The 26,451-nt window shown below is 48.6% G+C and overlaps 1 protein-coding gene across 2 annotated transcripts in view; it reads left to right on the forward strand.

Moving 5' to 3' along the window:
- PTPRT (protein tyrosine phosphatase receptor type T) overlaps window positions 1-24,119 on the forward strand; it is a 1,022,164-nt gene extending 998,045 nt beyond the window's left edge. For both annotated transcript variants that reach the window (XM_044385622.3, XM_044385623.3), the window contains 4 exons: window positions 11,183-11,308; window positions 12,115-12,278; window positions 15,154-15,289; window positions 16,141-24,119. In XM_044385622.3, the coding sequence (XP_044241557.1) occupies window positions 11,183-11,308; window positions 12,115-12,278; window positions 15,154-15,289; window positions 16,141-16,194 (480 nt within the window). In that variant the 3' untranslated portion in view covers window positions 16,195-24,119. The remainder of the gene's footprint in view (window positions 1-11,182; window positions 11,309-12,114; window positions 12,279-15,153; window positions 15,290-16,140) is intronic.
- The last annotated feature ends 2,332 nt before the right edge of the window (window positions 24,120-26,451 follow it).

A 26,451-nucleotide genomic window follows, 5' to 3' on the forward strand; every position in this document is an offset into this window, starting at 1 on the left:
TTCGGCTCAGGGCATGATCCCAGCGTTATGGGATCGAGCCCCACATCAGGCTCCTCTGCTATGAGCCTGCTTCTTCCTCTCCCACTCCCCCTGCTTGTGTTCCCTCTCTCGCTGGCTGTCTCTATCTCTGTCGAATGAATAAATAAAATCTTTAAAAAAAAAAAAGGGAATTTTATAATCACTGATCTAAATTCCGAAACCAATTCAGGTGACTTTCATATTTTTCTCTTAGAAATACTAATTCAACTTCAAGTGGCCCAGGACTGATTTCCCCTACTATGAACCTTGATAAGTAGAGTCTTTCATTTCTGAAGCTGTGATATTACTTGGCCTTTCCATTTTATAAAAGTATTGTTTAATTAACAAAAGGCGTCACTAAGGTATGCTGAAATGTGCTTTTAAATCGTTTATTCCAAAAATAGGCCCATATGCTAGTTTTCATTCAACTCATCAGCATGTTTATTCCAGTGACTAACAAGCTCTCTGATTCCATCAGCAAGAAAATGATGTTCAACAGTGAGGCTGCCTCCACATTTGTTATATTTCACGTGTGACTTTGTGCTCCCAAAGGACATCTTTTCATGGCCCAAACAGCAATGGAGATTACTAGGTGGGGTAATGTATGGTATCTGTTCCAGGGATGTCCACACATGCTTGGTTTAACTTGTTCTGACAATAAATAGCAAAAGCCCCACTGCTTTTCTGGAAGCAGCATGGGCATTTCTAAATCATATATAGCAAATGGACTGGCTTCCCTCCCAGGTGGGATCAGCAACACTGGCTGTGTATATCTGCCGTGGTGAAGCCTTCCCTTCGAGAAGGCAACACCATCCCTCCCCAGACTATAGGGTAAGAAAGCGGGGTGGGTTCCAGGACATGAAGAGGCAAAGGGCCATTGAGCCAGACTCTAGGCTGGAGGATTGGAACCTATTCTTGGAGAAAGCCACTTCAAAATGTTTTCAATGAAATAAAGAAATGCCACAGTTGCATTGAGTGTGCATGCAGCCCCAGGTCAGCTGGGTTCTCGTGGTCTTAGAGGCAAGCAGGCCTCCTTGAACCCCTGACATTTTCCAGGGCCTTAAGAAAGCACCAGTCTCCTAGGGAAGATGGCAGGGGAGGAGGACCCTGAGCTCACCCTGTCCCACATTTTCAACCTCCACATCCCAGGTCAACAAATCAGAGAGCGAGCCAAAGACTGACAGAACAAACTTCACACCTAAATTCAGACAAGAAGCTGCATCTAAAAGGTTGGTTAGGAAGGTCAGAAAGGCAAAGGAAGGTGGCCCTCAGGACGGAGGGAGCTGCATGTGCAGAGAGCAAAGAAATGAGCCCTTGCACTAGGGAACTCACTCGGGAAAGACTAATCTCTCTCTAACATTTGGCTTTAAAAACCAGAGGGCCTGGGGTGCCTGGGTGGCTCCATCAGTTAAGCATCTGACTCTTAATTTTAGCCCAGGTCATGATCTCATGGTCCTGAGATCAAGCCCCAAGTCAGGCTCCACACGTGGATCCTGCTTAAGATTCTCCCTCCCCCCTCCCCACCCCTGCTCATGGTTTCGCTCTAAAATGCATACATATGTGTGTGTAAAATAAAATAAAAACCAGAGGGGCTGAATTCTGTGAGCTTTAAAAGTCAGCTGACTCAGCACTGGGCGAGCCAGGAGGGCGAGGGATAGCTGGGTCACCACCCTTAAAGAGACAGCAGCCTGCCCAGAAAGGCAAATTATACAACACCAGGGCAAATGGGAAACAGATCCGTCCATAATAATTTTGGAGCGTATTGTGGGACTTCTCTGAAAGTGAGGGACCTGGCAGGCACCATGTTCCTCCCCTGCCCCCCAGCATGAACACAGAGCCACCTGTGAGAGGCAGGGCTGCACAGACACTTCTGCCTGACCTGCTGGCAGTGCACCACACCCATTAGTTCTCCCAAGGACTCACCCACTCCAAGCCTGCTGGCCTCTGCCCTCGGCTCAGGGAAAATTCTGTTAAAGCTGCACATGTGCCCTGACCAGCCGCCAGGTGCACAGCAGCCTCAGTGTGCCATGCACATCGCCGTGCCCCCAAGCTGCCACTCTGTCCCATAACCAGCCACCGTCCCATGCCATGCCCTGCTGCACACCCACAGCCACTGCCGTGCACTAGGCCTAGCTGAAGCCAGCCGCCTTCACGCACCACTCCCAGCCTCACACCCCTGGGAGCCCTGGCCCACGGTCCCCACTGGCCTGGCATGCAGCTTCAAGCTGCCACAGCATTTCAGGGGATCCAACATAGGACTGGGGGCCCAGCAAAAATTTTGCTAACACCACTGGTCCACTCCCAAGTTCCCCGCCAGCACACCCGCTTGGAGTTAACACCAGAGAGCAAGCACAGACCACAACAGGCAGAGAGTCGGTGCAGACAACTGCAGTAAAGGAAAGTGACTCAACACAATAGCAGGGAGTGTGCAGCAGGTTCTGGAGAACAGGGGACATGGCCCTGCAGGGCACTCCAGGACCTCTTCTTCATAATAGCACTATTAAGAGCAGAAGACACAGCTGTCTTCCTTAACACAGAGAAACAGACACAAAGAGGCAGACAACTTAAGCCACAGAAATTTATCCCAAATGAAAGAACAGGGCAAGGCCACAGAGATCTATGCAAAACAGATATAAGTAACATGCCTGATAGAAAATGTAAAGCAATGATCATAAGGATACTCACTGCACTTGAGAAAAGAGTGGAGGACATCAATGAAATACTTAACACAGAGGTAAGGAATAACATAGCCGAGATAAAGGGCTAAATAAATGAAATGAGAAACATGCTTGATGGGATAAATAGAAGACAGTCTATTGGAAAATAATCAAACTGAACAAAAGAGAAAAAAGAATTACGCAAAATGAGAAAACTTATGGGGGTACCAGAAGAAGAGAGAAGGGGGAGCAGAAAATTTATTTCAAGAAGTAACAGCTGGGAACTTCCCTAATCTGAGGAAGGAAACAGATATCCAGATCCTGGAGGCACAGAGAGCTCCCATCTAAAAACAAAAGCAGATCCACAGCAAGACATATTGTAATTAAAATGGCAAAATATGGTGATGAAGAAAAAACATTAAAAACAACAAAAGAAGACACATACAAAGGAAATCCCAAAAGGCTATCAGCAGCTTTTTCCGCAGAAACTTTGCAAGCAAGAAAGCAGTGGCATGATACATTCAAAGTGCTGAATGGGAAGAGCCCACAGCCAAGAATATTCTATCCAGCAAGGCTATCATTCAGAATAGAAGGAGAAATAAAGAGTTTCCAAGACAAACGAAAACTCAAAGAGATCGTGACCGCTAAAGAAGCTCTTCAGGAAACGTTTAAGGGGACTCTCTGAGTGGAAAGGAGAGAACAAAAGTGACAGTAGGAAGGTAGGAAACACAAACGTGGTGAAAAAAATGAGTATTTCTGTCCAAAATCAGTCAAGGGACTCAAACTGAAAGGATGTGTAAAATATGACACCATAACCTAAGATGTGGGGAGAAGAGGAGTAGAGAACGGGTTCAAACTTAAACGACCATCATTTTGGTATAGACTGCTATATGCAGAAGGGGTTGTGTACAAGCCTAATAACCAAAAATCAAAAGTCAGTAACAAATATGCAAAAACTAGAAAGGAATCCAGGTGTATCACTAAAGAAAATCACACCACATGAAAGAAAGATCAGAGAAAATCTTCAGGAAGAAACACAAAACAAGTAATAAAATGACAGCAAATACACGTCGGTATTACTTTGGATGTGACTGTACTAAGTGCCCTGATCAACGTTACAGAGGGGAGTAAAAAAAAAAAAAGACGACGACCCATCTATGTGCTGCCTACAAGAGAGTCATTTTAGTCCTAAAGACACCTGCAGACTGAAAGTGAGGGGGTGGAGAAACATCTATCATGCAAATGGGTGTCAGAAGAAAGCCAGGGTAGCCATACTTCTATCAGACGAAAGAGACTTTAAAACAAAGTAAAAAGAGACAAAGCAGAGCACTATAAAATAATAAAGGGAACAGTCCAACAAGAAGATATAACAATTGTAAATATACATGCACCCAACATGGGACCACACAAATACATAAACCAATTAAACATAGAGTGACTAACTGATAACATTACAATAGTAGGGGACTTTAACACCCCGCTTGTATCAATGGACAGATCATCCAAACAGAAAATGAACAAGGAGGGGCGCCTGGGTAGCGCAGTTGTTAAGCGTCTGCCTTCGGCTCAGGGCGTGATCCCGGCGTTCCGGGATCGAGCCCCACATCCCGCTCCTTGGCTAGGAGCCTGCTTCTTCCTCTCCCACTCCCCCTGCTTGTGTTCCCTCTCTCGCTGGCTGTCTCTCTGTCAAATAAATAAATAAATCTTTAAAAAAAAAAAAAAAAGAAAGAAAATGAACAAGGAAACAGTGGGTTTGAATGACACACTAGACCAGATGTATCTAACAGATATATTCAAGACGTTCCATTCGAAAACAGCAGAATATACATTCTTTTCAAGAGCACATGGAACATTCTCCAGAATAGATCACATATTAGCCCACAAAACAAATCTCAACAAATCAAGCATCTTTTCTGACCACAGTGCTATGAAATCAACCATAAGTAAAAAATGGAGGTTAAATAACATGCTACTAAACAATGAATGGTTTAACCACAAAATCAAAAACGAAATCAAAAAGTACATGGAAACAAACAAAAATGAAAACATAATGGTGCAAAACTTTTGAGATGCAGCAAACGCCGTTCTAATAGGGAAGTTTATAGCAATAAAGGCCTATCTCAAGAAGCAAGGAAAATCTCAAACAACCTAGCCTCATCCCTAAAGGAGCTAGGAAAAGAACAAAACCTAAAAACCAGCAGAAGGGTGGAAATAATAAAGATTAAAGCAAAAATAAATGTTACAGAAACTAAAAAAACAATAGAACAGATCAATGAAACCAGGAGCTGATGCTTTTTAAAAAATCAATAAAATTGATAAACTTCTAGACAGACTTATCAAGGAAAAAAGGACCCAAGTAAATGAAATCACTAAGGAGAGGAGAAATAACCAACACCACAGAAATAGAAGAGAATATGATTTAAAGAAAAACATCTGTATGCCAACAAATTGGACAACCTAGAAGAAATGGATAAAGTCCTAGAAACATGTAAACTACCAAAACTAAAGCAGGAAAAATAAAAAATTTAAATAAGACAATAACCAGCAAAGAAATTGAATCAGAATCAAAACACTCCTAACAAACAAGAGCCCAGGACTGGATGCCTTCACAGGAGAATTCTACCAAACATTTAAAGAATTAATACCTGTTCTTTTTACACTATTACTAAAATACGGAAGAGGGAGGTAAACCTCCAAATTCATTCTATGAGGCGGCATTGCCCTGATACCAAAACTAGACAGAGACACCACAAAAAAGAGAACTACAGACCAATCTCTCTGATGAACATAGAGGCAAAAATCCTCAGCAAAATACTAGCAAACGGAATCCAACAAAACATTAAAAAAACCATTCACCATGATCAAGTGGGATTTATTCCTGGGTTGCAAGGGTGGTTCCATATTCACAAATCAATTGATGTGGCATATCAATAAGGGAAAGAATGAGAACCATATGATCATTTCAATAGACTCAGGAAAAGCATTTGACAAAGTACTTTTCATGATAATAACTCTCAGCAAAGTAGATTAAAAGGGAATATACTTCAATATAGTAAAGGCCCTATATGAAAAACCCACAGCTGACATCATACTCAATGGGAAAAAACTGAGGGCTTTTCCCGTAAGGCCAAGACCAAGACAAGAATGTCCACTCTCCCCACTTTTATCCAGCATAGTACTGGAAGTTCTAGCCACAGCAGTCACACACAAAAAAATTGAAGAAGTAAAAATCTCACTATTTGCAGGTGACATGATACTATATAGAGAAAACCCAAAAGACTCCACCAAAAACCTGCTAGAACTAATAAATTCATCAAAGTTGCAGGATACAAAATCAATGGACAGAAATCTGTTACATTTCTATACAATAACAAAGCAGCAGAAAGACAAATTAAGAAAACAATCCCATTTACAATTGCACCCAAAATAACAAAATACCTAGGAATGAACCTAACCGAAGAGGTGAAAGACATGTCGTCTGAAAACCTTAAAACACTCATGAAAGAACCTGAAGATGACACAAAGAAATGGAAAGACATTCTGTGCTCATGCGTGGGAAGAACAAATATTGTTAAGATGTCTACAGTACCCAAAGCAACGAACACGTTTAATGCAACCCCTATCAAAATACCAACAACAGTTTTCACAGACCTAGAACAGACAATCCTAAAATTTGTATGGAACCACAAAAGACCCACCCCAACAGTCAAAGCAATCTTGTAAAAGCAAAGCAAAGCTGGAGGCATGACAACTCCAGACTTGAAGTTATATTAAAAGCTGTAATAATCAAAATAGTATGGTACTGCTACAAAAATAGACACATCGATCAATGGAATGGAATAGAAAATCCAGAAATAAGCCCACAACTATATGGTCAATTAATCTTCAACAAAGCAGGAAAGAATATCCAGTGGTGAAAAGGACAGTCTCTTCAACAAATGGTGTTGGGAAAACTGGACAGCAACATGCAAAAGAATGAAACTGGGCCACTTTCTTACACCACAGACAAAATTAACTTCAAGTTTGACTAAAGACCTAAATGTGAGACAAGAAATCATCAATATCCTGGAGGAGAACACAAGCAGTAACCTCTTTGACATCAGCTGTAGCAACTTCTTTCTAGATCTGTCTCCCGAGGCAAGGGAAACAAAAGCAAAAAGAAACTACTGGGACTATATCAAAATAAAAAGCTTCTGCCCAGCAAAGGAGACAGTCAACAGAACTGAAAGGCAGCCGACGGAATGGGAGAAGATATCTGCAAATGACTCATCCAGTAAAGGTTCAGTATCCAAAATATATAAAGACCTTACAAACTCAGCCCCCCAAAGACAATAATCCAATTAAAAATGGGCAGAAGACATGAATAGCCATTTCTCCAAAGACATACAGATGACCAACAGACACATGAAAAGGTGCTCATCATCACTCATCATCCAGGAAATGCAAATCAAGCTACCTACGATGAGATATCACCTCACACCTGTCAGAATGGCTAAAATCAACAACACACGATACAACAGGTATTGACAAGGATGTGGGGAAAGGGAAACCCTCTTGCACTGTTGGAGGGAATGCGAACTGGTGCAGCCACTGTGGAAAACAGTATGGAAGTTCCTCAGAAAGTTAATAAGAGAACAGCCCTACAATCCAGCAATCACACTACTGGGTATTTACCCAAAGAGTACAAAAATACCAGCTCCAAAGGCTACATGCACCCTGTTTATAGCAGCGTTATCTGCGATGGCCAAGATAATGGAAGCAGCCCGAGTGTCCATCGAATGATGAATGGATAAAGAAGATGTGGGGTAGATATACAATGGATATTATTTGGCCATAAAAAAGAATGAAATCTTGCCATTTGCAATGACATGGATGGACCTAGAGAATATTACGCTAAGCAGAAAAAGTCAGAGAAAGACAAATAACATGATTTTACTCATATGTGGAATTTAAGGAAAAAAAAACAAGCAAAGGGAAAGAAGTAAGAGAGAGACAAATCAAGAAATAAACTCTTAACTACAGAGAACTGATGGTTACCAGAGGGAAGGGGGGCCGGGGGCCGGGTGAAATGGGGGGTGGGGATTAAGGAGGCCACGTGTGACGAGCACCGGGTGATGTGTGGAAGTGCTGACTCATGATATTGTACACCTGAAACTAATATGACACTGTAGGTTAACTGGAATTTTTTAAAAAACTTCAAAAAATACTAATTGACAGCTTAAAAAAAAAAAGAAAGAAAAAGAAACCATAAACCTCCCTCCGCAAGATTTCTGTAAATAGCTGGCGCTTATGTGCTCCCAGCCAGGCTCCTCAGTCCACATATGTGGCCTCTGCTCCCTTTCCGTGTCACCGAGGTAGCAAAGCTCACTTCCTCGCTCGTTTCCACCAGAAACCGCCACGTGCACTGAGCCTTGTACATGTTGTTATAAATGTACTGAGTACTTAGGAGGTGGGGGCGCCGCATGACCCAGTGATTCACCTTCCACCCTTTCACTGGTTCGCCTATGCTCCCACCCCAGAGAAGCTATAAGTCGTGGCCAAGTCACTCATCTAAAAGGCATCAGCGCTGGGATTTGAACCCAGGTGCTTCACGCGGGAGCCCCACTACCTTTGGCTACACTACAGACACAGGCTAAAATGGCAGCGCCCACCGACACCATCCCAGCACTCGGACACCAGGACAACCGTGAGCTAAACCACAGAGGACATTTCTTGTTGGTGAGAATCATTTCTGAACCCTACAGGATCACTGGGAACAGAGCACCGGCTTCCCCCATCTTTCTCCCATACCTGGACTGCGTACGACGTCCATGGCTGTGGGGAGACCTCACGGCTCTTGGAGGCTCAGATACCCTGTCTGGCCACACATCGCCGGGCTCGATGGCGCTGTGCTGCTGCTCCGGTCTCGTCAATCAGGGCGCTCAAGTGAGAGGATGGCTCCCATTGAGGGTTAGGAGGACGCTGCTCCCTTGCCCAGCCCTCTGGGCATCGCGGGAGAGTGACCTGGAAAATCATATGCAGAGAAGTGTCCCGAAATGTGGGAGTCTTGTTTGAGGCATAGTAGAACCTATTAGCTTGAGAAATTGGTCTGGAAATCTTATTAAAAGAGGCAAATCATTCCGCCTTCTCTCCGGACTGAAAATATTGGGGGTAACAGACTTTCCCTGATGCCTGGGACCCGTGTATCATGTGAGGATCGCAGCCAACCTCTGGCAAAGCTCAATTCAATGCAGGCGATAAAGGCTATTATTTTGTTTAATGGGCAGTTCTGATTAATTCTGATTTCTTCGGCCAGCCACCGACTTCTCTCTGCCAGCCCCTCATTACTGTGAAGGTCGCAGGCCAGAAGAGCCAATGGCAAAGAGAAGTGAAGTTCACATTGTGGGTTTGTCATTATCGCACAGCTCAGCAGATAACCTTCCAGCACCCCCACCACACACACCCAGCTCCTTTCTCAATGTGCTCAATTAACCCACGATGGACACGGGAAAGCAAGGCACCATTGCATTATGACACCTAGCCTTGCTCATCTTTGCTGTGTAAGAGGAACAATAAGAAGAATCCTTCAAATTTATGCGTTAGCTGTTCTCGTTACGGTGGATATGTTTGCTGGACACTGATAGGTTCCAGAAGAACGCAGATCGCTGGAATTCAGCACATGCTTATTCCATGCCCGGCCTGTGCTAAGGGCTTTCTTCACATGTATCATCTCCTCTATCCTTAGAACGACCCCATAGGTCAAGGGTTGGCAAACTTTCTCTGTAAAGGACCACACAGGAAATGTTTTAGTTTTCACAGGCTACTTTGGGTTATGCAGGGTATTCTCAATTACTTAAATCTGCCGTTGTAGTTTGAAAGCAACCACAGACAATATGTAAATGAATGGCTGTATTTCAATAAAACTGTATTTATGAAATCAGCCAACTGGCCAGGTTTAGCCTGTAAGCCATCATGTGAACATGTTATTCCCAAGCTGGAATTTGGGTTCTTTTCTCTCTCCTATATCCTCCTTTCTCCCAGCTCTTCCATTCTGGTTCTAGTTCTGGAGGAAGGATAGAATAAAACATGTTTTTACGTGTGACTGCCCAGGGAGAGTTGGCTGTTCTCTCTCAAGAGGGAGAAGGATCATTTTCATGAAGATCTTGCATCCATGTGGCCATTGGGGGCCATCAGACTTAGCATGGGTCACCTGTCAATCTAGCTCTTTTCTGCAAGCTCAGTATAGGCTGTGGCCACTGATGAAAGACTTGACCCCAAGCTGCTCTCAGGAGCCTTAGTGGGTCTTTGTGTGTCTTGGGTACATTTTTTGGTAACTTCCCAGTGGTCTAACACATGGCCTGTTTGTCCACGCTGGGGCTGTCCCCAGCAAACCTGCAGCTGCAATCTTAGCTCCCCTCTGCGCCCCAACTCCGGGGCCCTAGACCTGGACAGGGTCCATCTCCATGCCCCTTAAAAACTGGGGGTTTGAGGAAGGATGCTTTGTCCCTCTCTGAGCCACAACCCCTGCCACCTACCTGAATATTCTTTGCCCAACTGAAGTCATCTAATGGCTCAACAGATACAGGGGAGTAAATTACTGTCTCTCCTTGATGGCCCAATAAATGTAGGGAACAAATTAGGATCTTGAGCCCAGGTTTCTCAGTCTCCACTCTGTTGATATTTGGGGCCGCATTGCTCTCAGAGGAGCCATCATGCAGGATGGTTAGCAGCATCCTGACCTCTACGTGCTAGATGCCCATAGCAACCCCCATGTGTGACCTTCAGAAATGTCGCCTGACGTTGCCAAATGTCCCCTGGCTGACAAAACCACCTCTGGCTGAAAACCACCGTCTTTGGTCAAAGCGCAAGCATTGCCTTTTGCCCTCAGCTGTATGTCCTAACTCCCAATTCCAGAAAAACAGGAAAGACCACAGGCAGGATCTCTCAGCACCATGTCACATGATCTCTGGTGCAAGGTAAGCAAGCATAACTGTCCCCATCTGGTGTAATAACAGGCCTGGTCACAGCAAGTGAGCAGCAGAGCCAGGATGGGGACCCGAGCCTGTCTGACGCCAAGGCCCGTGTGTTTCTTCAACTACTGATAATCTAATGATGAGAGGGACACTCGGGAGGTGTGTCCGAAATGGGCAAGTTGGCCTTGATTCGCGTTGAGCTAGACACCTACTTGCTCTTGCCCTAATCCTGCCAGCCCTTCAAGGAAGGTCTTATCCCCCCTTGCTTTACAGAGGAGGAAATTGAGTCCCAGCAACCCTAACAAATGGTTTGAAACGAGCAAGCAGAGCCAAGATTTTTAAGTCCAGTGTTTCTGTGTTCAGGGCTTGACTTTTCAACAACAAACATGGGTGGCTGCCCCCCACAGGGAAGCGGGGTCAGGTTTCCCACCTACTGTTCTGCCTTCGTAGCCGGCAAGTTCTGCAGGCAGTAAGAAAGGGCTGGGTGATCCATGAGCCTAACACCCCCCCACCCCTCCCTCGGCCTCTCTCTCTCTAACCTCTCCCTTGCCCCAGCTCTGTATGCAGTACTGGCCTGAGAAGACCTCCGGCTGCTACGGGCCCATCCAGGTGGAGTTCGTGTCCGCAGACATCGACGAGGACATCATCCACAGAATATTCCGCATCTGTAACATGGCCCGGGTAAGCGTACAGCCTGCCTCCGCTTCCTGTCCCACTCACCCCAGCCAGCCAGGAGTCTGTGCTCCCCTCACCATCCCATCCCTGGGGGAAGCGATGCCTCTGCCAACTCCGGCTTCAGACCCAACAATGGCTCCAACACTCATGGAGGCTTCCAGCCTGCCATCTGCCTGCTTCCTGCTTCCTGACACACTTGCTGCCTTGTAGTCAGAACGTCTCAGGAATCAGTGCTTCCCCACTGTGCCGCGCTGTCTGGCATGAGTTGACGCGGTCTTTGATTGGATCCAGTAAGCTTTGGGCTAGACCCTGAGAACAAACACCAAGATGAAAAATCATTAGTTGCTTCCATGGGGAAATTCACCGGCTGGGTGGAGGAGTACTGGGTGGGAGGGAGCAGATGAGTAGTCTCTGAAATGGCTCCAAAACACTTTGGTCTTTACCGGGGGTCCCAGGGGGAACAGTCTCTGCCCTCAGTTCATTGTCCAGTGGGAAGGTGAGCTATGTTCTGGCACATGAACCTCGGGGGGTGGGGGAGAGATGAATCCTGCCCAGTAGAGTCAGGGAAGGCTTTTCCTAGAGAAAGGGACATTTGAGCTGGGCTTTGGAAACCAGTTTTCCAGGGAGAAAGGGGGTTCAGGGAAGTCGTGGCAGGAGAATCCACGTGCACAAAGGTAGAAAGAGGAGTGTGTCCCCATGACGACACAGCATCGACCCCATTTGGTCCGTCTCGCATGCCAACGCTGCAGCCCAGGGCCTGTGAAGGGCTTGCATCCCTGGAAGAACAGCCCTAATAGCCTCTCTGTTCTCAGCCTCAGGATGGGTATCGTATAGTCCAGCACCTCCAGTACATCGGCTGGCCCGCCTACCGGGACACACCCCCCTCCAAGCGCTCTCTGCTCAAAGTGGTCCGAAGGCTGGAGAAGTGGCAGGAGCAGTACGATGGGAGGGAGGGGCGCACCGTGGTCCACTGCCTGTGAGTACTACAGAGGGCTCTCTGGGGGTGGGTGAAGGTGTCTGTCTTTGAGGATGCCACTGGCCATAGGCATGCCCGGCTACCCCACATCTCAACATCCCTTAAAAGCTGAGGGGTGTGTATTCAAGGTATTACAATCTTTCATGGACTGGGGTTGCCTGTTTGTTGCCCTGAACTAACTAAGGTAATGTGACATGTTATTGATGCAAAACCTGGTGGCCTTTCACAAACATTGGGGGTGGGCAGGCCGCTCCCCAGCACTCCCAATAGAGAGGTAAGCTCCACTCCCCCACAGGAGGCACAATGTGTCCTGTCAGTCGCAAGAAAGCGAAGTGGGTTCCACTGACCAGATCCTCTGGTTTTTCCTAAAGAAGGGAAAGAAGAAAGAGAGGGGCATGCGTTGATTGAGTTTGATGCCAGATATTTTAAGTGAATCTTAAAATACTGTCTGCGAGGTAGACGTTATCATGTAGTGAAAGACTGAGGCACAGACAGGGTAAGGGATCGGGCAGTGGAGAGAGGGGCTTTGCTTTAAAGCCACTGGTCTCCAAGCTAATGGTGCTATCTGCTAACCCACACTGCCTCTGAGCAAACAAAGGACCCATCTGCCATGTTGGCCTGTGGGGGCATCTCTCGCTATGGGCGTAGTGGGAACACAGGGACATGGGGAGGCTAAGGGGCTGATCGATGGATGCGAAGGGCCCTGGGAACACTGTTTCCCATGGCTCAGTGGACTCAGGTGGGCTGCGTTTATACTTCCATTACTGGGACACACTGGAATCTTTACCACCTATCTTAGAATGGGCGTGGCTGGGGCACAGGGGTTCCCAAATGGACCTTGATATCATAATGCCGGGTAGAGGTCAGGACCCTTAGGGGTCTGGGGCTGACAAGCTGTCATCAAGAAAGTCACTTAATTGAGCGAGCCTCAGTTTCCTCATCTGTCCAGTGGGTATGTGACTAAGTCATCTTAAGACCCTATCGTGCTTTGGTAGGAAATAGAGAACAGATACAATTCATCTACCCAAATACAGATCCACGATATCATGGTAGCAAATACGCACTGCTGTAGAGTAACGACTTCCTAGAGCCTGCGCCGGAGTCGGCCAGAGGAGTATAAAATGCCCTCAGAGAAGGATCCTGCAAAGATCTCGGACCCAGGCCGCATGTGTAGCCCTAACAGCTCTGTGTGCAACGTCTGACTGACAGCCACTGCCTTTGCTGTTTAGAACATGGAGGTCGGGGAAGGTGATGGAGCGGGCCCTACTCTCTTAACATGTGGTGTCAGAAGAGATGGGCGCACACTCTTCCCTTTTCAGAGTAAAAATTTCCGGAGCCGGTGGAGGCCTTAACAACACCTCACTGACCTCAGAATCAAGTTCAGTCTGTACAAAACCAGCTTATCGTTCCCTTCTTCCAGACAGGTGGTGCGTGCACGTGTCAGGAAAACCAGACAGACACGCACACACATAGCTTAAGGCCACCATCTATCACAGTCCTTTCTTCCCCAAGGACGCAAATCACAAACCGGGGACCAGGAAGATGCTGGGAGGCGTCAGGGTCACATTGCAGGGTGCTATCAGCCAGACTGAGCTGGTTCTGCCCACGTCCCAGAACCTGGAACTGGTTCCCTGCCAGTGAGCCCCGGCCCCCTCCAGGTCCCTCCCACACACTTGGGTGGCCTCCCCTTAGTACACAGCCACACCCATCCCCATCCCGGTCTCACTCCAACAGGCCCCAGGGCACCTGTGCCCACTCATCTCTGCCTCCTGGACTCTGCCGTTCTTGCTTCAGAAAGTACTGAACCCTCCTTCTTGGGGGGGGGGGTGCCTTCCTCCTCTGCAGGGGATGGTTTTTTCGCCTGCTTTTTGGAAGGAGTACCTTTTTACCCAGGTCTCCCCTCGCCAGGGTGACCCGCAGTTCAAACCAAAGGAAAGCACCGGCATGTCCTCCTATCAACAGGGACCGTGGCATCCTCGAAGGCCAGAGACACGACAGACACCAAAATGCAGGCACTGGCCAGTGAATGGAGGGCAACTATCTGTACCTGAAACATCTGCTTGTTGGGTGTCCTGTCGATAAAACATCTGGGAAACCGAGTGCCTTAGTTTCCATCCAGATGTTCTTTAGACACAGGCCATTACATGAAATCATTAGTTGCTCTTGGCAACACGCCCAGGAGTTCCGAATCAGGCAGATTCCTAAAGGGACTTTCTGTCAGTAGTTGGAGGGGTGTTGCCACGAGCATGAGTTATGGAGCACCGGAAAGGAGAGGCAGAGAGATGACCTGCCAGGAGCCCTCTAGCTCTACTCTCCCGATGCACAGCATCTTGCTTAAACCAGGGTGCCCAGAGACCTATCATTTCAAGATAGAACATCTCAGACCCACCCAGCCCCACCTCCAAACCTAGGCTGGCTGACCCGAGGCTGTTTCTGTCCTTGGTGGATGGGAAGAACCAGGATGAAAACCACCTGGAACCTTCCACAGTCCTCACTGGATGTCTAGGTAGACCCAGAGCCTCCTTTTGGACAAGGATGCAGGCAGCACACGTACAAAGACACTGTCCCACTGTTTGGGTCAGTGTGCCGCCATGGGTGACTTCAACATGCTGATAGAACCAAGGAAACATTCAGCTAATTGAATTCTCAAAGAACATCTAACCCAGCCCCACCATTATATGAATAGCAAAAGACTTGCCCAAAGTGAAAGCAGGTTCACAGCACCTGTGGGACTCAGACCACTAAGGCTTTCACCATAGCCTGACTTTGCACGTCCTGGGCCAGCCGCTCCCCACTACTCTCGATGTGGTTCTAGGATCAGCAGGTGCCTGGGGGGTACTCAGACCTGTCGCTCACCTCTTCACTCTGTGTCTAGAAATGGGGGCGGCCGCAGTGGAACCTTCTGTGCCATCTGCAGTGTGTGTGAGATGATCCAGCAGCAAAACATCATTGACGTGTTCCACATTGTGAAAACACTGCGTAACAACAAATCCAACATGGTGGAAACCCTGGTGAGTGTCCCAGGAAGCTGCTTCCACAGCCAGGGGCCTGACCCTAGTTCCCCTGATCTGGAGAAGATAGCATCAGATAACGGAAACACCCAATGGCTGGCTGCTTACTGAGTCCTGATGGGCCACGGCCTTCGCACACAGTTATTTCCTGCAGGGCAGCCCAAATATTCATCCTGATACACTAGTCCTGATACCACTAATTCAGGTTTAAGGGAAGGGATTCTAGATTAGGAGAGTGTGAATTATATTCTCAGCTCAGTCCAATCCTATTCTAATTAACATGTGCAACTTGCACAGCGTAAGCACAGGGCTCGTACACTGTGTAGAAAGGGATGGACAGTAGTGGGCAGGCAGAGCCCAGGTCATCAGGCCCGCTGCACAGACCATACCCAAGGAACTTTGCTATAAGGGTCTTAACCTACTCGTAGCATGGTCCTTCTTGAACTCCGGTCCGCAGACCAGCAGCGTCAGCATCACCTAGGCACTTGCTAGACACGCAGAATCCAAACCCACTCCTGATTTACTCAGAGTCTGCATTTTAGAAAGATTCCTGGGGGCTTCATAGGCACCTTACAGTCTGAGACACGCCAGAGTCCAGAATGGTGAAAAGGGAAAGGAATGACCCACTGGGCATCTGGGAAAACGTGGGTGAAAGTAAGCACCGGGCAAAACCTGGGGGGATGTCCAGATGGGGATAATTACGTGGATAATTTTGAGTCGACTGTTAGTATGGATGTAGATCAAGTTTCCTCCAAAATCCATGTCTCTAACCTAAATGCATTTCCCCTTTGCTTTTCATCTCTCTCTCTCTCTCTCCTCCCCTGCTCGCTCTCTGCCTCTCCTCCTCTCAGGAACAGTATAAATTTGTATACGAGGCGGCACTGGAATATTTAAGCTCCTTTTAGCCCGTTGGGATGGGGAGCCTGCCGGAGCTCAGGCTGCTGCAGCCAAGCCCCCTTTTCTGTGAATGGCAGTGACTGGGCTCAGGGGCTAAGAGGCAGCACCCTGCCCAACTCCAGGGAGAAGACTGGTGGTCCCGTGTTACGCGGTGGGCTCTGCACCTTCTGAGGGGTCTCCTGTACCTGTGGGAGATGATGCTCTGAAAGGCCCAGGCTTCCCTTCCACACCCAAGCAGCTGGGGCCACGGGCCCGTGCAGAAGTGCGCCCACGGCAAGGCCCTGGATTTTTCCATTCCCAGACCTCCTGCTTTTGCTCTTTTCAGGTTTGTGAATCTCATGGCAAGCCGCCTGTGTGAGTGTTGGGGAGTGACAGCGTCGCAGCACCTCCCTGCCCTACTTGTCCTTGGGAGTAGAAGGGGGGTGTGTTCTGTTCCTCCATGCTGTCATGGAAATGATTGGGCTCTCGGGGATCCCTGCCCTCCTGCCCCTTGTAGTCTCCTTCAGGGATCTCTGGCACTGGACACCTGCTGGTCTCGATCAGCTTGGTCTTGGATGCTCCCAAGTCCACAGCAGAGGCCCCCATTCTCACACCTAACCTGCATGGGGCTTGGCCCGATCCCATTCTGTACCCTCCCCTAGCCCAGGCCTTGACCTGTCATTCACCAGCCAGCCCACTGTGTCCACAGCCTTTGATAAAGGTTCTCTGCTTTTTTGTGATCAGTAGGAAGGGGCAGCATGGGATTTTGCTGCTCTTCCTTGTCTTTGTAAAAAGGAACCATCTCTCTGGGGCAGGGCTCTGGCTGACCTTGTGTCTTTTGGGTGGTGGATAAGATTTGATTATTTCCCAAAGTGTATATGAAAAGAAACTTTCTTTGGGGGTGTAAAATCGTAGTCTGTTGTGTCAAAATAAAAGAGGGAGGGAAGTTTGGACGTGTAACTATAAGACAAATCTCTCAGGCCTGGAGTCTTTCCGGCGACGTCCTTAGAAGACCCTACCCTGGAATAGCATTGCCATTGCGCAAGGGAGACGGGCTAATCTGAGGACAGTCCCTTCCGTTCCTGGGGCAGATAGAATACCAGCTTTGTGCACCCTCTTGAAGCTCCAAATCTGAACTCCCTCCTAGAGAAACCCCTAGCTGCCATCGCAAGAAAGGCCAAGGTGGACCCAGGTGTGCTTTGGTTTAAAATAGGCCCAGGAGATCACACCAGGGATCTAGGATCTTATCCAAAGTATGGGTGAGTCAGTGACAGGGAACCAACATTTGCTAAGCACCCACTGTAGGCCGGGCCTGGCACGGTCCATATGCCATTCCACGTGGTCCTAGAACCCCCATGAGAGAACTACTAACCTGTCATCATCTCCACTTCATTGGATTAGGGAAACTGAGGCATCTTCCTCGGCGATGAAATTCTGGGTTCTGAAAAGGCAGACATTGGTAATAAGACTTATTCGTACTGTTTTCTTCCTCTTTTTCAGCAAAGCAGTTATTTTATGGAGGGGGAAATAAGGCCAGAAACTTCCGAGCAGAGAACTCCACAGTGGAAATTTAATTCTTTCTTCCTGATATGAGTTCTGGGAAGCCCAGAATTTTAGATATATTTTGGTAACTCCTTCCCAGCTCCCCAGGAAAGCTAGTCCCATCTCATTTCTTCTCCAGTGAAAAGAGCCGCCTGTTCCCTCAGGATGCGAGGCCTGCCAGCCAGGGACACGTGCTCTGCCTTGGTCTCTACTGGGGGCTCAGGCACAGTGTCTGGCAGCCTTGGGGTGGCCTGGGCTCTAGGAAGCTCCGCTTGGAGGCTGGTCTAGCCCAGACAGGGGACGAGGAGCACAGGATTCAATGAGGCACAGTTTTGCACCCAAGAGCTCACTGTATGCTGGGGAGAGTGGCCCCCAGTACAGAGGCGGTGGAGCATACGAGTCTTATAGGAACCTGGGAGCAAGACTCGGCCTGCCTCGGGCTTCCTAGAAGAGATGACACCCATTCCAGCTGGGCCCCAACAGGTAGAAAAAGGAGAGAAAGGAAATCAGTCCAAGGGATCAGGATGAGCAGCGGCAGAGAGGTGTGAGGGCTCCTTGGGATGGGGGCAGGGGGTACGGTGGTGAGCCCACCTGGAGCACAGCCTACGCCCCTGTGGGCAACAGGGGGCCCAGCAGAGCTGAGTGGTGTGCTTGGCTCAGTGTTAGACAAGACTGCGCCTGGGGCCAGTGGGGCTGCCTCTTCTCCTTTCATCAGACACTGTGAAACATTCCCTGAAGCACGTGCTTTTTAATATCACGTCTGTTTGTCTGCTCATTATTTTGTTGCTGTGGCTCACGGGACTCGGCTTTGGTGAGAAACTCAGGGTCTCTGCTGTACCATGGAGCAGGGTGACCGACCCACGCCTCCAGACCCGTGAGGATGGGCCATGAAAGGGGCCCACAGAAGCTGTCCCCCTTGGCCTGGGCTCTGGGGCTGTCTGGAAGTCCAGGGACACCAGACTTGATCACGGAAGGGCTGTCACTTTGGAGGTTCAAAAGGAAGCATCTCAAAGGGAAGGAAGGCAAAGGAGCCCCTCCCCGCCCCCAGCAAACTCCCTCTTCTCCTTTGATGGGTCCCTTCCCCGGGGAGCTTGAGCAGGTCCCCTGGCTCCAGTCCACAGCTCCAGCCAGCCCTCATGCCGCCTTCAAGGAGCCTGTAGTGAGGACGTCAGCCTGTCACATGCTCTTTTCTCAGACCATGGCTCATCCGTGCAGAAGGGGGAGGGGAGCTACCCAACACAAAGCCTAGGATTGATTCAGCTCCAGAAGGGGTGACAGAGCTGGCAGATAAAAATGACACTGGCTTCTGTCATTTCAAATGGTAGGAATCTAAAATGTGACTTCAGGGAGAAGGGAAATTGTAAAAACTCAGGCCACGGTGGGATACCCGACCCAACGAGAGCCAGCGAAGGTCCCCCCAGAGAAGCCCCTCATTTCGTCAAAACCCAGCCACTCTCCAAATAGGGCAGGGCAGCAAACAGGTCTTGGGCCAGTTTACAAGGGACGAAACTAAGGCTCATGACGCAGTTATCTTCCTGAAGATTCCACGCGGCATGCACGTGGCAGGGCTTGGATGAGATGGGGTGCCAGTGTCCTAGAATTTGGACTTGATCCAGTCCTTGGGAAATAAGAGCAAACACCACCTCCCCCAAGCTATCTTCCACCCCACTCCACTTAGAGGAAAGCAGTATCCGTACTCTCTGAGCCTCCACAGCCAGCCTCTCCTCTCCGGGCTGCCAAAGAGAGTGCCCCCACTTAGTGCACAGCCTCATGGTCCTTCTAGTTATGGACCCTGTTGGGAGAAGAGGTGAGGAACTAATGAGGAGCCAGGAACTACCACCAGCCTGCATGTGTCTGTGGCCCAGACGGCTTCAGGAAGTATCTGAGCTGGGCCTTCGTACGAGCCATTTCACCCTTTCTGGGCCCCGGATGACCACAGCACACCTCCCCTGGGGCGAACAGAGGGATCAGATTGCTTTTCGCGCTGGCCCTCTCTCTGTGCATGGCCTGAGCAGTGGCCTGCCAAGTGTCAGCCTTCCCACGGGACCAGCCGAGCCTGTGTTGGGGACGCTAACCAGTGAGCTCGCTGAATTCTTCCAACATCTTTAAGAAGTGTTTGTGATTGTCACCATTTTACAGAGGAGGAAACAGAGGCTCAGAGAGAAGAAATCACTTGCCCACAGTTGCCCAGTTAGTGAACAGGGGAACCAGGAATTCAATGTCTTCTGACTTCAAAAACCATTTTTTTCCAGTATCGTGTCTCAGATTCTCCCATGGGTCTACCCCTAATGGCAAAGAGTAGAGTGGAACAGAAACCCTTTGTAAAGCCCAAAGCAGACAAGTTTAAGATTCCTTCAGGGTTTCTTGTTTTACTTTAACAATTCATGCAATACTTGCATTCCACTCAAATTTGCCTGATTTGTTTAAATAGGACTGTTTTTTAAATGATGCACCCTGGTCCTTCAAGTGGCTTTGGTCCCCTCAACTCCCTGTGACCTTAGAGAATCATATCCCAGTCTGAGAGGCATAGTATCTGGCCATACTGCTTCCTCCTGAGATCAATTCCAGACTCAGGCTCTAGACCAGCTCAGCTTCCCCCAGACAGATGCTTTGGCGTGGGTGTACCATGACCTTACCGTTCATGGGTCAATCTCAACTCAAGTTTCTTCCAGTTGGATGCTGGAGGGAACCCAGCATATCCTGGAACAATGAGGATGTGCTGGCATGGTGAAGGCTGAGCCCATAATACCCTAAAGGGAAAGGAGAAGATGCACACAGCCTTTCTGAGCAGATTCCTGAATGCTGGGGCTTCTAGAAGGTGATGTCCTTTGTCCAGGGGTAGTCACATGGTTACTAATATGGGCAAATCTAAGGACATGTTTCACATGAGGGGCTGGGGTCTGGACGGCTTCTCACTTCACTTCAACCACACATACATACTGGGTTCCTGCAGCATGCCAGGGCCCGGGAAGGGGTGCTGCCAGGAAGCACAGGTGATTCTGGCACAGTTCATCCCTTGGTGAGGCATGGGGTTGTGGTTGGAAGAGGTTAGTCCCCCATCACATCTCAGCTTGACCACCTCTTAGCTATCCAATGTTGGGCCAACCAATTAATGGAAAAAGATGTGAAAAGGGGAGCCTTGGCCAGGTAGGAGGCATAGATTTGGAGAGCTTTGAGCAGGAAAACAGGAAGGCAAGACCAAGGAGTTGGGACCCAACAGAAATACTCAAGTACGCACATGGACTACAGGGCAAAGTGGTCACTTCCAAGGCCCAGCAGGACAGGGGACGGGGAGGGCTGGCCAGGGACACTGGGAGCAAGGATGTCACTTTAGAACAAGTTTCAGCGTCTTGGAGAAAAGATGGTAATTTTCCCTCTGACCAATCAAATATCTAGGCATCACCTGCTCCCCGTTGCTAAATTAGCTCCTGCTGTATGTCCTCACGAGGGTCCGCTTCCCTCGGCTCTGCTGTGAATCCCTGTTGTGGGCATGTAGGATCAGTCTAGTTAGGCTGCTGCAGGCAGCGGAAGGGAAGCCCAGGAAGGAATAGCCAGGCACTCGCCATGTCATCTCAGCAGAAGTAACTGCCCTCCCCACACCGGAGATACTGAAGGAGATGATGATTCCCCTACACCACACTGCTGTAGAACAGAGTGAGGAGAGCCACCCTCCTTTAGCCTGCACCTGGCCACCTCTGGGCTAGACAGGCCACCAGCACCCGGCTAAGTCAGAGTCATGCCATGGGAAACACGAACCATCCCAAGAGTAAGGGGAGCAGGATGCTAACAGATTGTGCTGGGCCAGCTCCGTGGGGATCAAAAGTCAACCCCAGCTGCTGGGCAGGTCAGAAGATGAGACATGGGTCCCATGGATGGCCATTTCATCTCCAAGCCCTGACCGGCCTTCCCCATCATCCAGCTAGTCTGAGCTCCTTCTCAGCTGATGATGCCAGCTCCAAATCACAGCCCAATAAAACAGGAAAAAGATAACGTGAATCGAACTAGAGGAGGCCAGCTGAGATTCATCATTTGTTTCCTATATTCCCATGCAAGGGTTCCAATTTGGAGGTTTTCCATTTATACGTAACTGAAAGTGATAAAATATATGGCATTGGCATCACCTAGCAGGGATCTGCCTTTGAGGTCATATATGGTCTGAGCAGCAGAGACAGAAGTCCATGGCAAAGAATGGGGGGGGGGGCATTGTACTCATTTCCTCTGACACGTGTTTCAGGATCTGACCCTCAGAAGCACAGCAGAGATGTCTGAGCCATATTAATGCACATGAGAAGGCTTTCTTCTGGTTTACTGGTAACCAGAGGTAGACGTTTGCGTACCGCTGGCTGTGCAACTGTCTTGTAGAGACCAAGACCACCTCTTGTATCCCTCCTGCCCACCCTCAGAAAAGATGGAAAAAGGTCATCAAAAGGGCCACATCCCCCCCCCCATGAAATCCACTCATAAATTTTAGGTCCCCAAGAGGTGGAGTCAGCACCCACCATGGTAGACCCCACACCTGGCATCCTAGCTATCTAAGAGCTTGAGGGTGGTCCATTGGGACTGATACAAGGGATGTGAGAGGACTCAGGATGAGTCTATAGGGAAGACCTTTTGGTTCTGGATCACCATGGAACATCCTTCAGAACTGCTCTGGGTAATGGGATTTGGACTCTGATCCTTGGTTGGGATGTTCAGAGAATGAGGGTCTGGGGGCAGTTGAGCATTAGACAGGAACGTATTGGTGTGCAAGCCAGGGTAATTCATATAATTCATGGTTCCTTGGTGAGTGGAGCTCTTAGATTTGGGGGAGGAAGGGGAATGTGAAATAACATGCCAACAGTGCACAACTGAGTCCCTGTAAACATACTTCAGTGCACTTGGGCTTGTGAATACAAATCCGTAGACCTCCTATGGGATGATCTGACAAGCTCTCAGTGCCCACCATGCCCCTACCCCTCCCATGGAAGATCAGTGATGGAAGGTATTCCTGGGGTCAAAGCCCCAGGGCAGTCTGGAGGCTCAGAGAGCCAAATGGTGTCATCCCAGGTCAAATCAGACTTCCAAAGGGTCAGGCAGAATGCTAATGCCCATATGCCTATAGATCATTGGACAAATTCAAGCACAGTTTGCTAGTCCCAGGTCACTCTTTTGAGTGGAACTAGGATCAATGTGTGAAGCTTGATGACTGTAAGAAAGAACTTGCTGTGTGCCAGAGAGGGTGAGCTGCCCATCTCAGCAGTGGTCCAGCAGAGGCCAGACTTTAAAGGGAAGAAAGAGCTTTCCACTGCTGAGGTGACCTTTAACCTTCTTCCACCCTAAATGGGTGATCTTTTAGGGAGCTGGGACTGTATTTGAACTCCTTCATTCTGGCAACGTACAAAGCCAAGGTTGTGCTAGGTTTGTGCAGGTTGAAGTCCCCTACTCTCCTGCCCAAGTCTTCCCACCACGCAGGCCAAGATGCTTCTCTGGCCCCATATCCAGGGCTCATCCAGGCTCGTTATCACCAAAAAGTCCAGAAAGAACAGATGCTTTGCCATAGACCCAATGCCTGCCAAGAGCTGTGATGAGACCAACCCAAGCTCAGGCCCACTGGCCAACAGGGCCATCAGTGACAGCGAGAACTAGTAAAGGTTCAAGCAGGACCCAGAGCAGGGCTTTACTTACCACACACATTATCTGCAGAGGTTCCTTCCCCCCACTCTCCCCTCGAGGCCTGTTGGAGCAGACTGCAAAAGCAAAAGCACAGTGACACAGTTGGCACGTAATTATAATCATCCCCAGGGCATCCGTTTCGTTGCCAGGTGGATCCTGGGATAGCCCAGGTTAATCCAGGCTAACCCATGTTGGCAATCAAAAGCACTTTTCTACCTTCTGTTTTCACCCGACATCAACTAGCCAATGGAAGGCAAAGAGTCAGGGCTTCTGCCGTTGCCTTGGCTCCTGGACACCATCATCGCCCTCTAAGGGCCATCATGGGGTTCCCACTCAACTCGAGGGAGGCTGACATCTGTAACATCCACGAGGCATATGATATTGCATAAGACCAAAGTCTCCCCACTGTTTGCAGCCTTCTCCATGAATCCCAATGGTCTGCGCTTGTACAGTCTGGGTGTTTGATAGATAAAGCACGTACGAGAAGAGAAAACAAAATAAATCAGCTTTTAAAAAAAGCCAGCACTGTGCTGTCAATGTTTTTTTTTTTTTTTTCTTTTTCCTTTCCAGTTCTAGCTTAAAAAAGCAGAAGGTAAATAATGTCAGGTCAATGAATATCAGATATATTTTTTGACTGTACATTACAGTGAAGTGTAATCTTTTTACACCTGCAAGTCCATCTTATTTATTCTTGTAAATGTTCCCTGACAATGTTTGTAATATGGCTGTGTTGAAAATCTATACAATAAAGCTGTGACCCTGAGATTCATGTTTTCCTAAGCTATTCGCACTGGTGTCTTCCTGGGGTTGAGTGGGGGTGAGGGGAAGACGAGGGGAAGGAGGAGGAGGAGAAAAACCTAGGGTTTCTTTGTGTTCATTTAATCCTCATGTCTACAACGCAGGCAGTGTGTATTAGCCCCTCTTCGCAGATGGGAAAGTTGGAGCTTCATAAATGTTAAGGGATTTTCCATGATGATACACTGAGCTAGTAAAAGGGTTGAGTCTAAAACAGTTTTTCCCCCAAGTATGGTCCATAGAGCAATGGTACCAGATTCACTCAGGAGGTTTATTAACAGACAAATGTTTAAACCCCTACAGAACTCAGTTTCAAGATCTGCATATTAGCAAACTACATGGACACAGAAGTTAACCACCACTGCAGAATGTCCTGCCCCAAAATTCAGGGACTTAAAACAACAGTCACTTGCTGTGGTCAGCTGGGCTCTGACTGACCTAGGCCAAGCTCAGCCGACCTCAGCCGGCCCACCCATGTGTCAGGCTCCACTCTGGGCCAGGCTTGCCTAGGACACCTTGGCTGGGACAGCTCTGCTCCATGCAGCTCTCCCCCTCCCCCTGGGGACAGCAAGCTAGCCTAGGCATACTCTTCTCGTGGTGATACAGGAGCATAACAGAGCCCAGTCCCGTGGGTTGCTTTGAGACCTGTCTGCAACATCCCACTGATAAAGCTCGTTCTGTGGCATCAAGGGCCATGGAAATAGACTTTACCTCTTGACATAGAACCTGCTTTTCAGCGTTCCAGTAAATGCCGGCGTGAGGTATCCCACCCACGGTGCCAGGTGTAGACTGTATCTCGGAGTGTGGTCCATAGATCACCTCCATCAGCTCACCTGAGAAACTTCGAAACATGCAGAGTCTGATTCGGTCTGCGCAGGATGGGTCCCGGGAATCTGACTGCTTAACAAGCGTGACTGTAACCCAGGCTGAAGTTAGCAAGCACGGTTCCAAATGCTGTTGCTGTTAGGGCCCAAGCACACAGGAGACAAATGCCTTCCCAAACTAGGGTGTGAGGCTGCCCGTCTCGGAGCTGGATGCAAGCTCTCTCCAGGTGAGCAGAAGAAACAGCTGCCACCAGTTCGTGGAGTTGACTGGTTCCCAAGTTTTCTGTGCATATCTAGACACAAGCATGAGCCGTAGGGCCAGAGCCAGGGTTCACTAGTTCTCATGCAGCCTTTGGAACCCTGGCAGTGTTCTTCAACCTAAGGGACCAACACGTGGTACCCACCAGCCCCTGCCCCCGCCCGCACAAGCCACAGAGCCTGGAGCACAGGGGCTTCCCAGCTTGGGTCCTGAGTGGGGAACCTGGTGGCCAGCCAGCTAGTAATTCTTGTCCCTTTGTCCTTGCTCATGTTAATCTCACTTATTCTGCCTGCTGTATTTATTCTTTTGCCACAAATGTAATAATTGACATTGGGAAAATAAAATGAGAAAGAAGGAAAAACCTTGCATATCTCCTAATAACAAAAATACTTTGGGGGATATCATTTTCCCCCCAAATGGAAAGACCTTTTTTAAGAGTTATTATAAAAGCAGCATATGCTCACTTGAAAGAACTCAATACAAAATTGTTTGTGACATAAGGTAAAAGTCACCACTTCTCAAAGGTGTCTTATCAGTATTTTTATGCCTTTCCAGACCTTTCTACACATCCATAAACATATGTACATACATATACATGCTGATAGGCTTCCTTCCACCTAACATCAGGCTGTGAACGTGCTTATGCATGCTTACCACCATTTCCATGGACATCTGCTTAAATAGCTGTTATCTTTCTTGACCCCCTTCCCAGTATTCCTGCAACCTGAGGGTAACCTGGTTTGGGTATGGCAAGACTCAGGTGCTCTCACAGTGATGTCTTTGAGCCCTCATTAACAGTGAGGGACACCAACCCCTGTGTGCTCCCACCTGGAGACTGGCCACAGTGGCACAATCTTCTTTCCCTAGCTGCTAGCTCCCAGCTGGGTCCTGGCCTGGCCCTCCTTTCTGGCTGGACCTGGAGCGCGGGTCCGCATCACACCTCAAAGCACCTTGGTTGGACACTGATGGGTAGCTCTGGTTTGGCTTAAGATCTTCCTCTAATCCAGGAGTTCAAGCTTCCACATGAACTCCAGAGGACCTAGAAGCCTTCAGACCCTTCAGAATGTGGCACGAGGTCACTGACATGCCATGCAAGAAGGGAGAAGGGGAATTTGATTTCCTCTGGCAGGGTCTAGGGCCTGCAGTAGACGGACGACACCCACAAACTGATGACCGGAGACAGGAGCATGGCAATAAACCCATGGAAATTGGGA

The sequence above is a fragment of the Ursus arctos genome, unplaced genomic scaffold, assembly GCF_023065955.2.
Source record: "Ursus arctos isolate Adak ecotype North America unplaced genomic scaffold, UrsArc2.0 scaffold_16, whole genome shotgun sequence".
In the NCBI taxonomy this organism is placed as follows: domain Eukaryota; kingdom Metazoa; phylum Chordata; class Mammalia; order Carnivora; family Ursidae; genus Ursus; species Ursus arctos.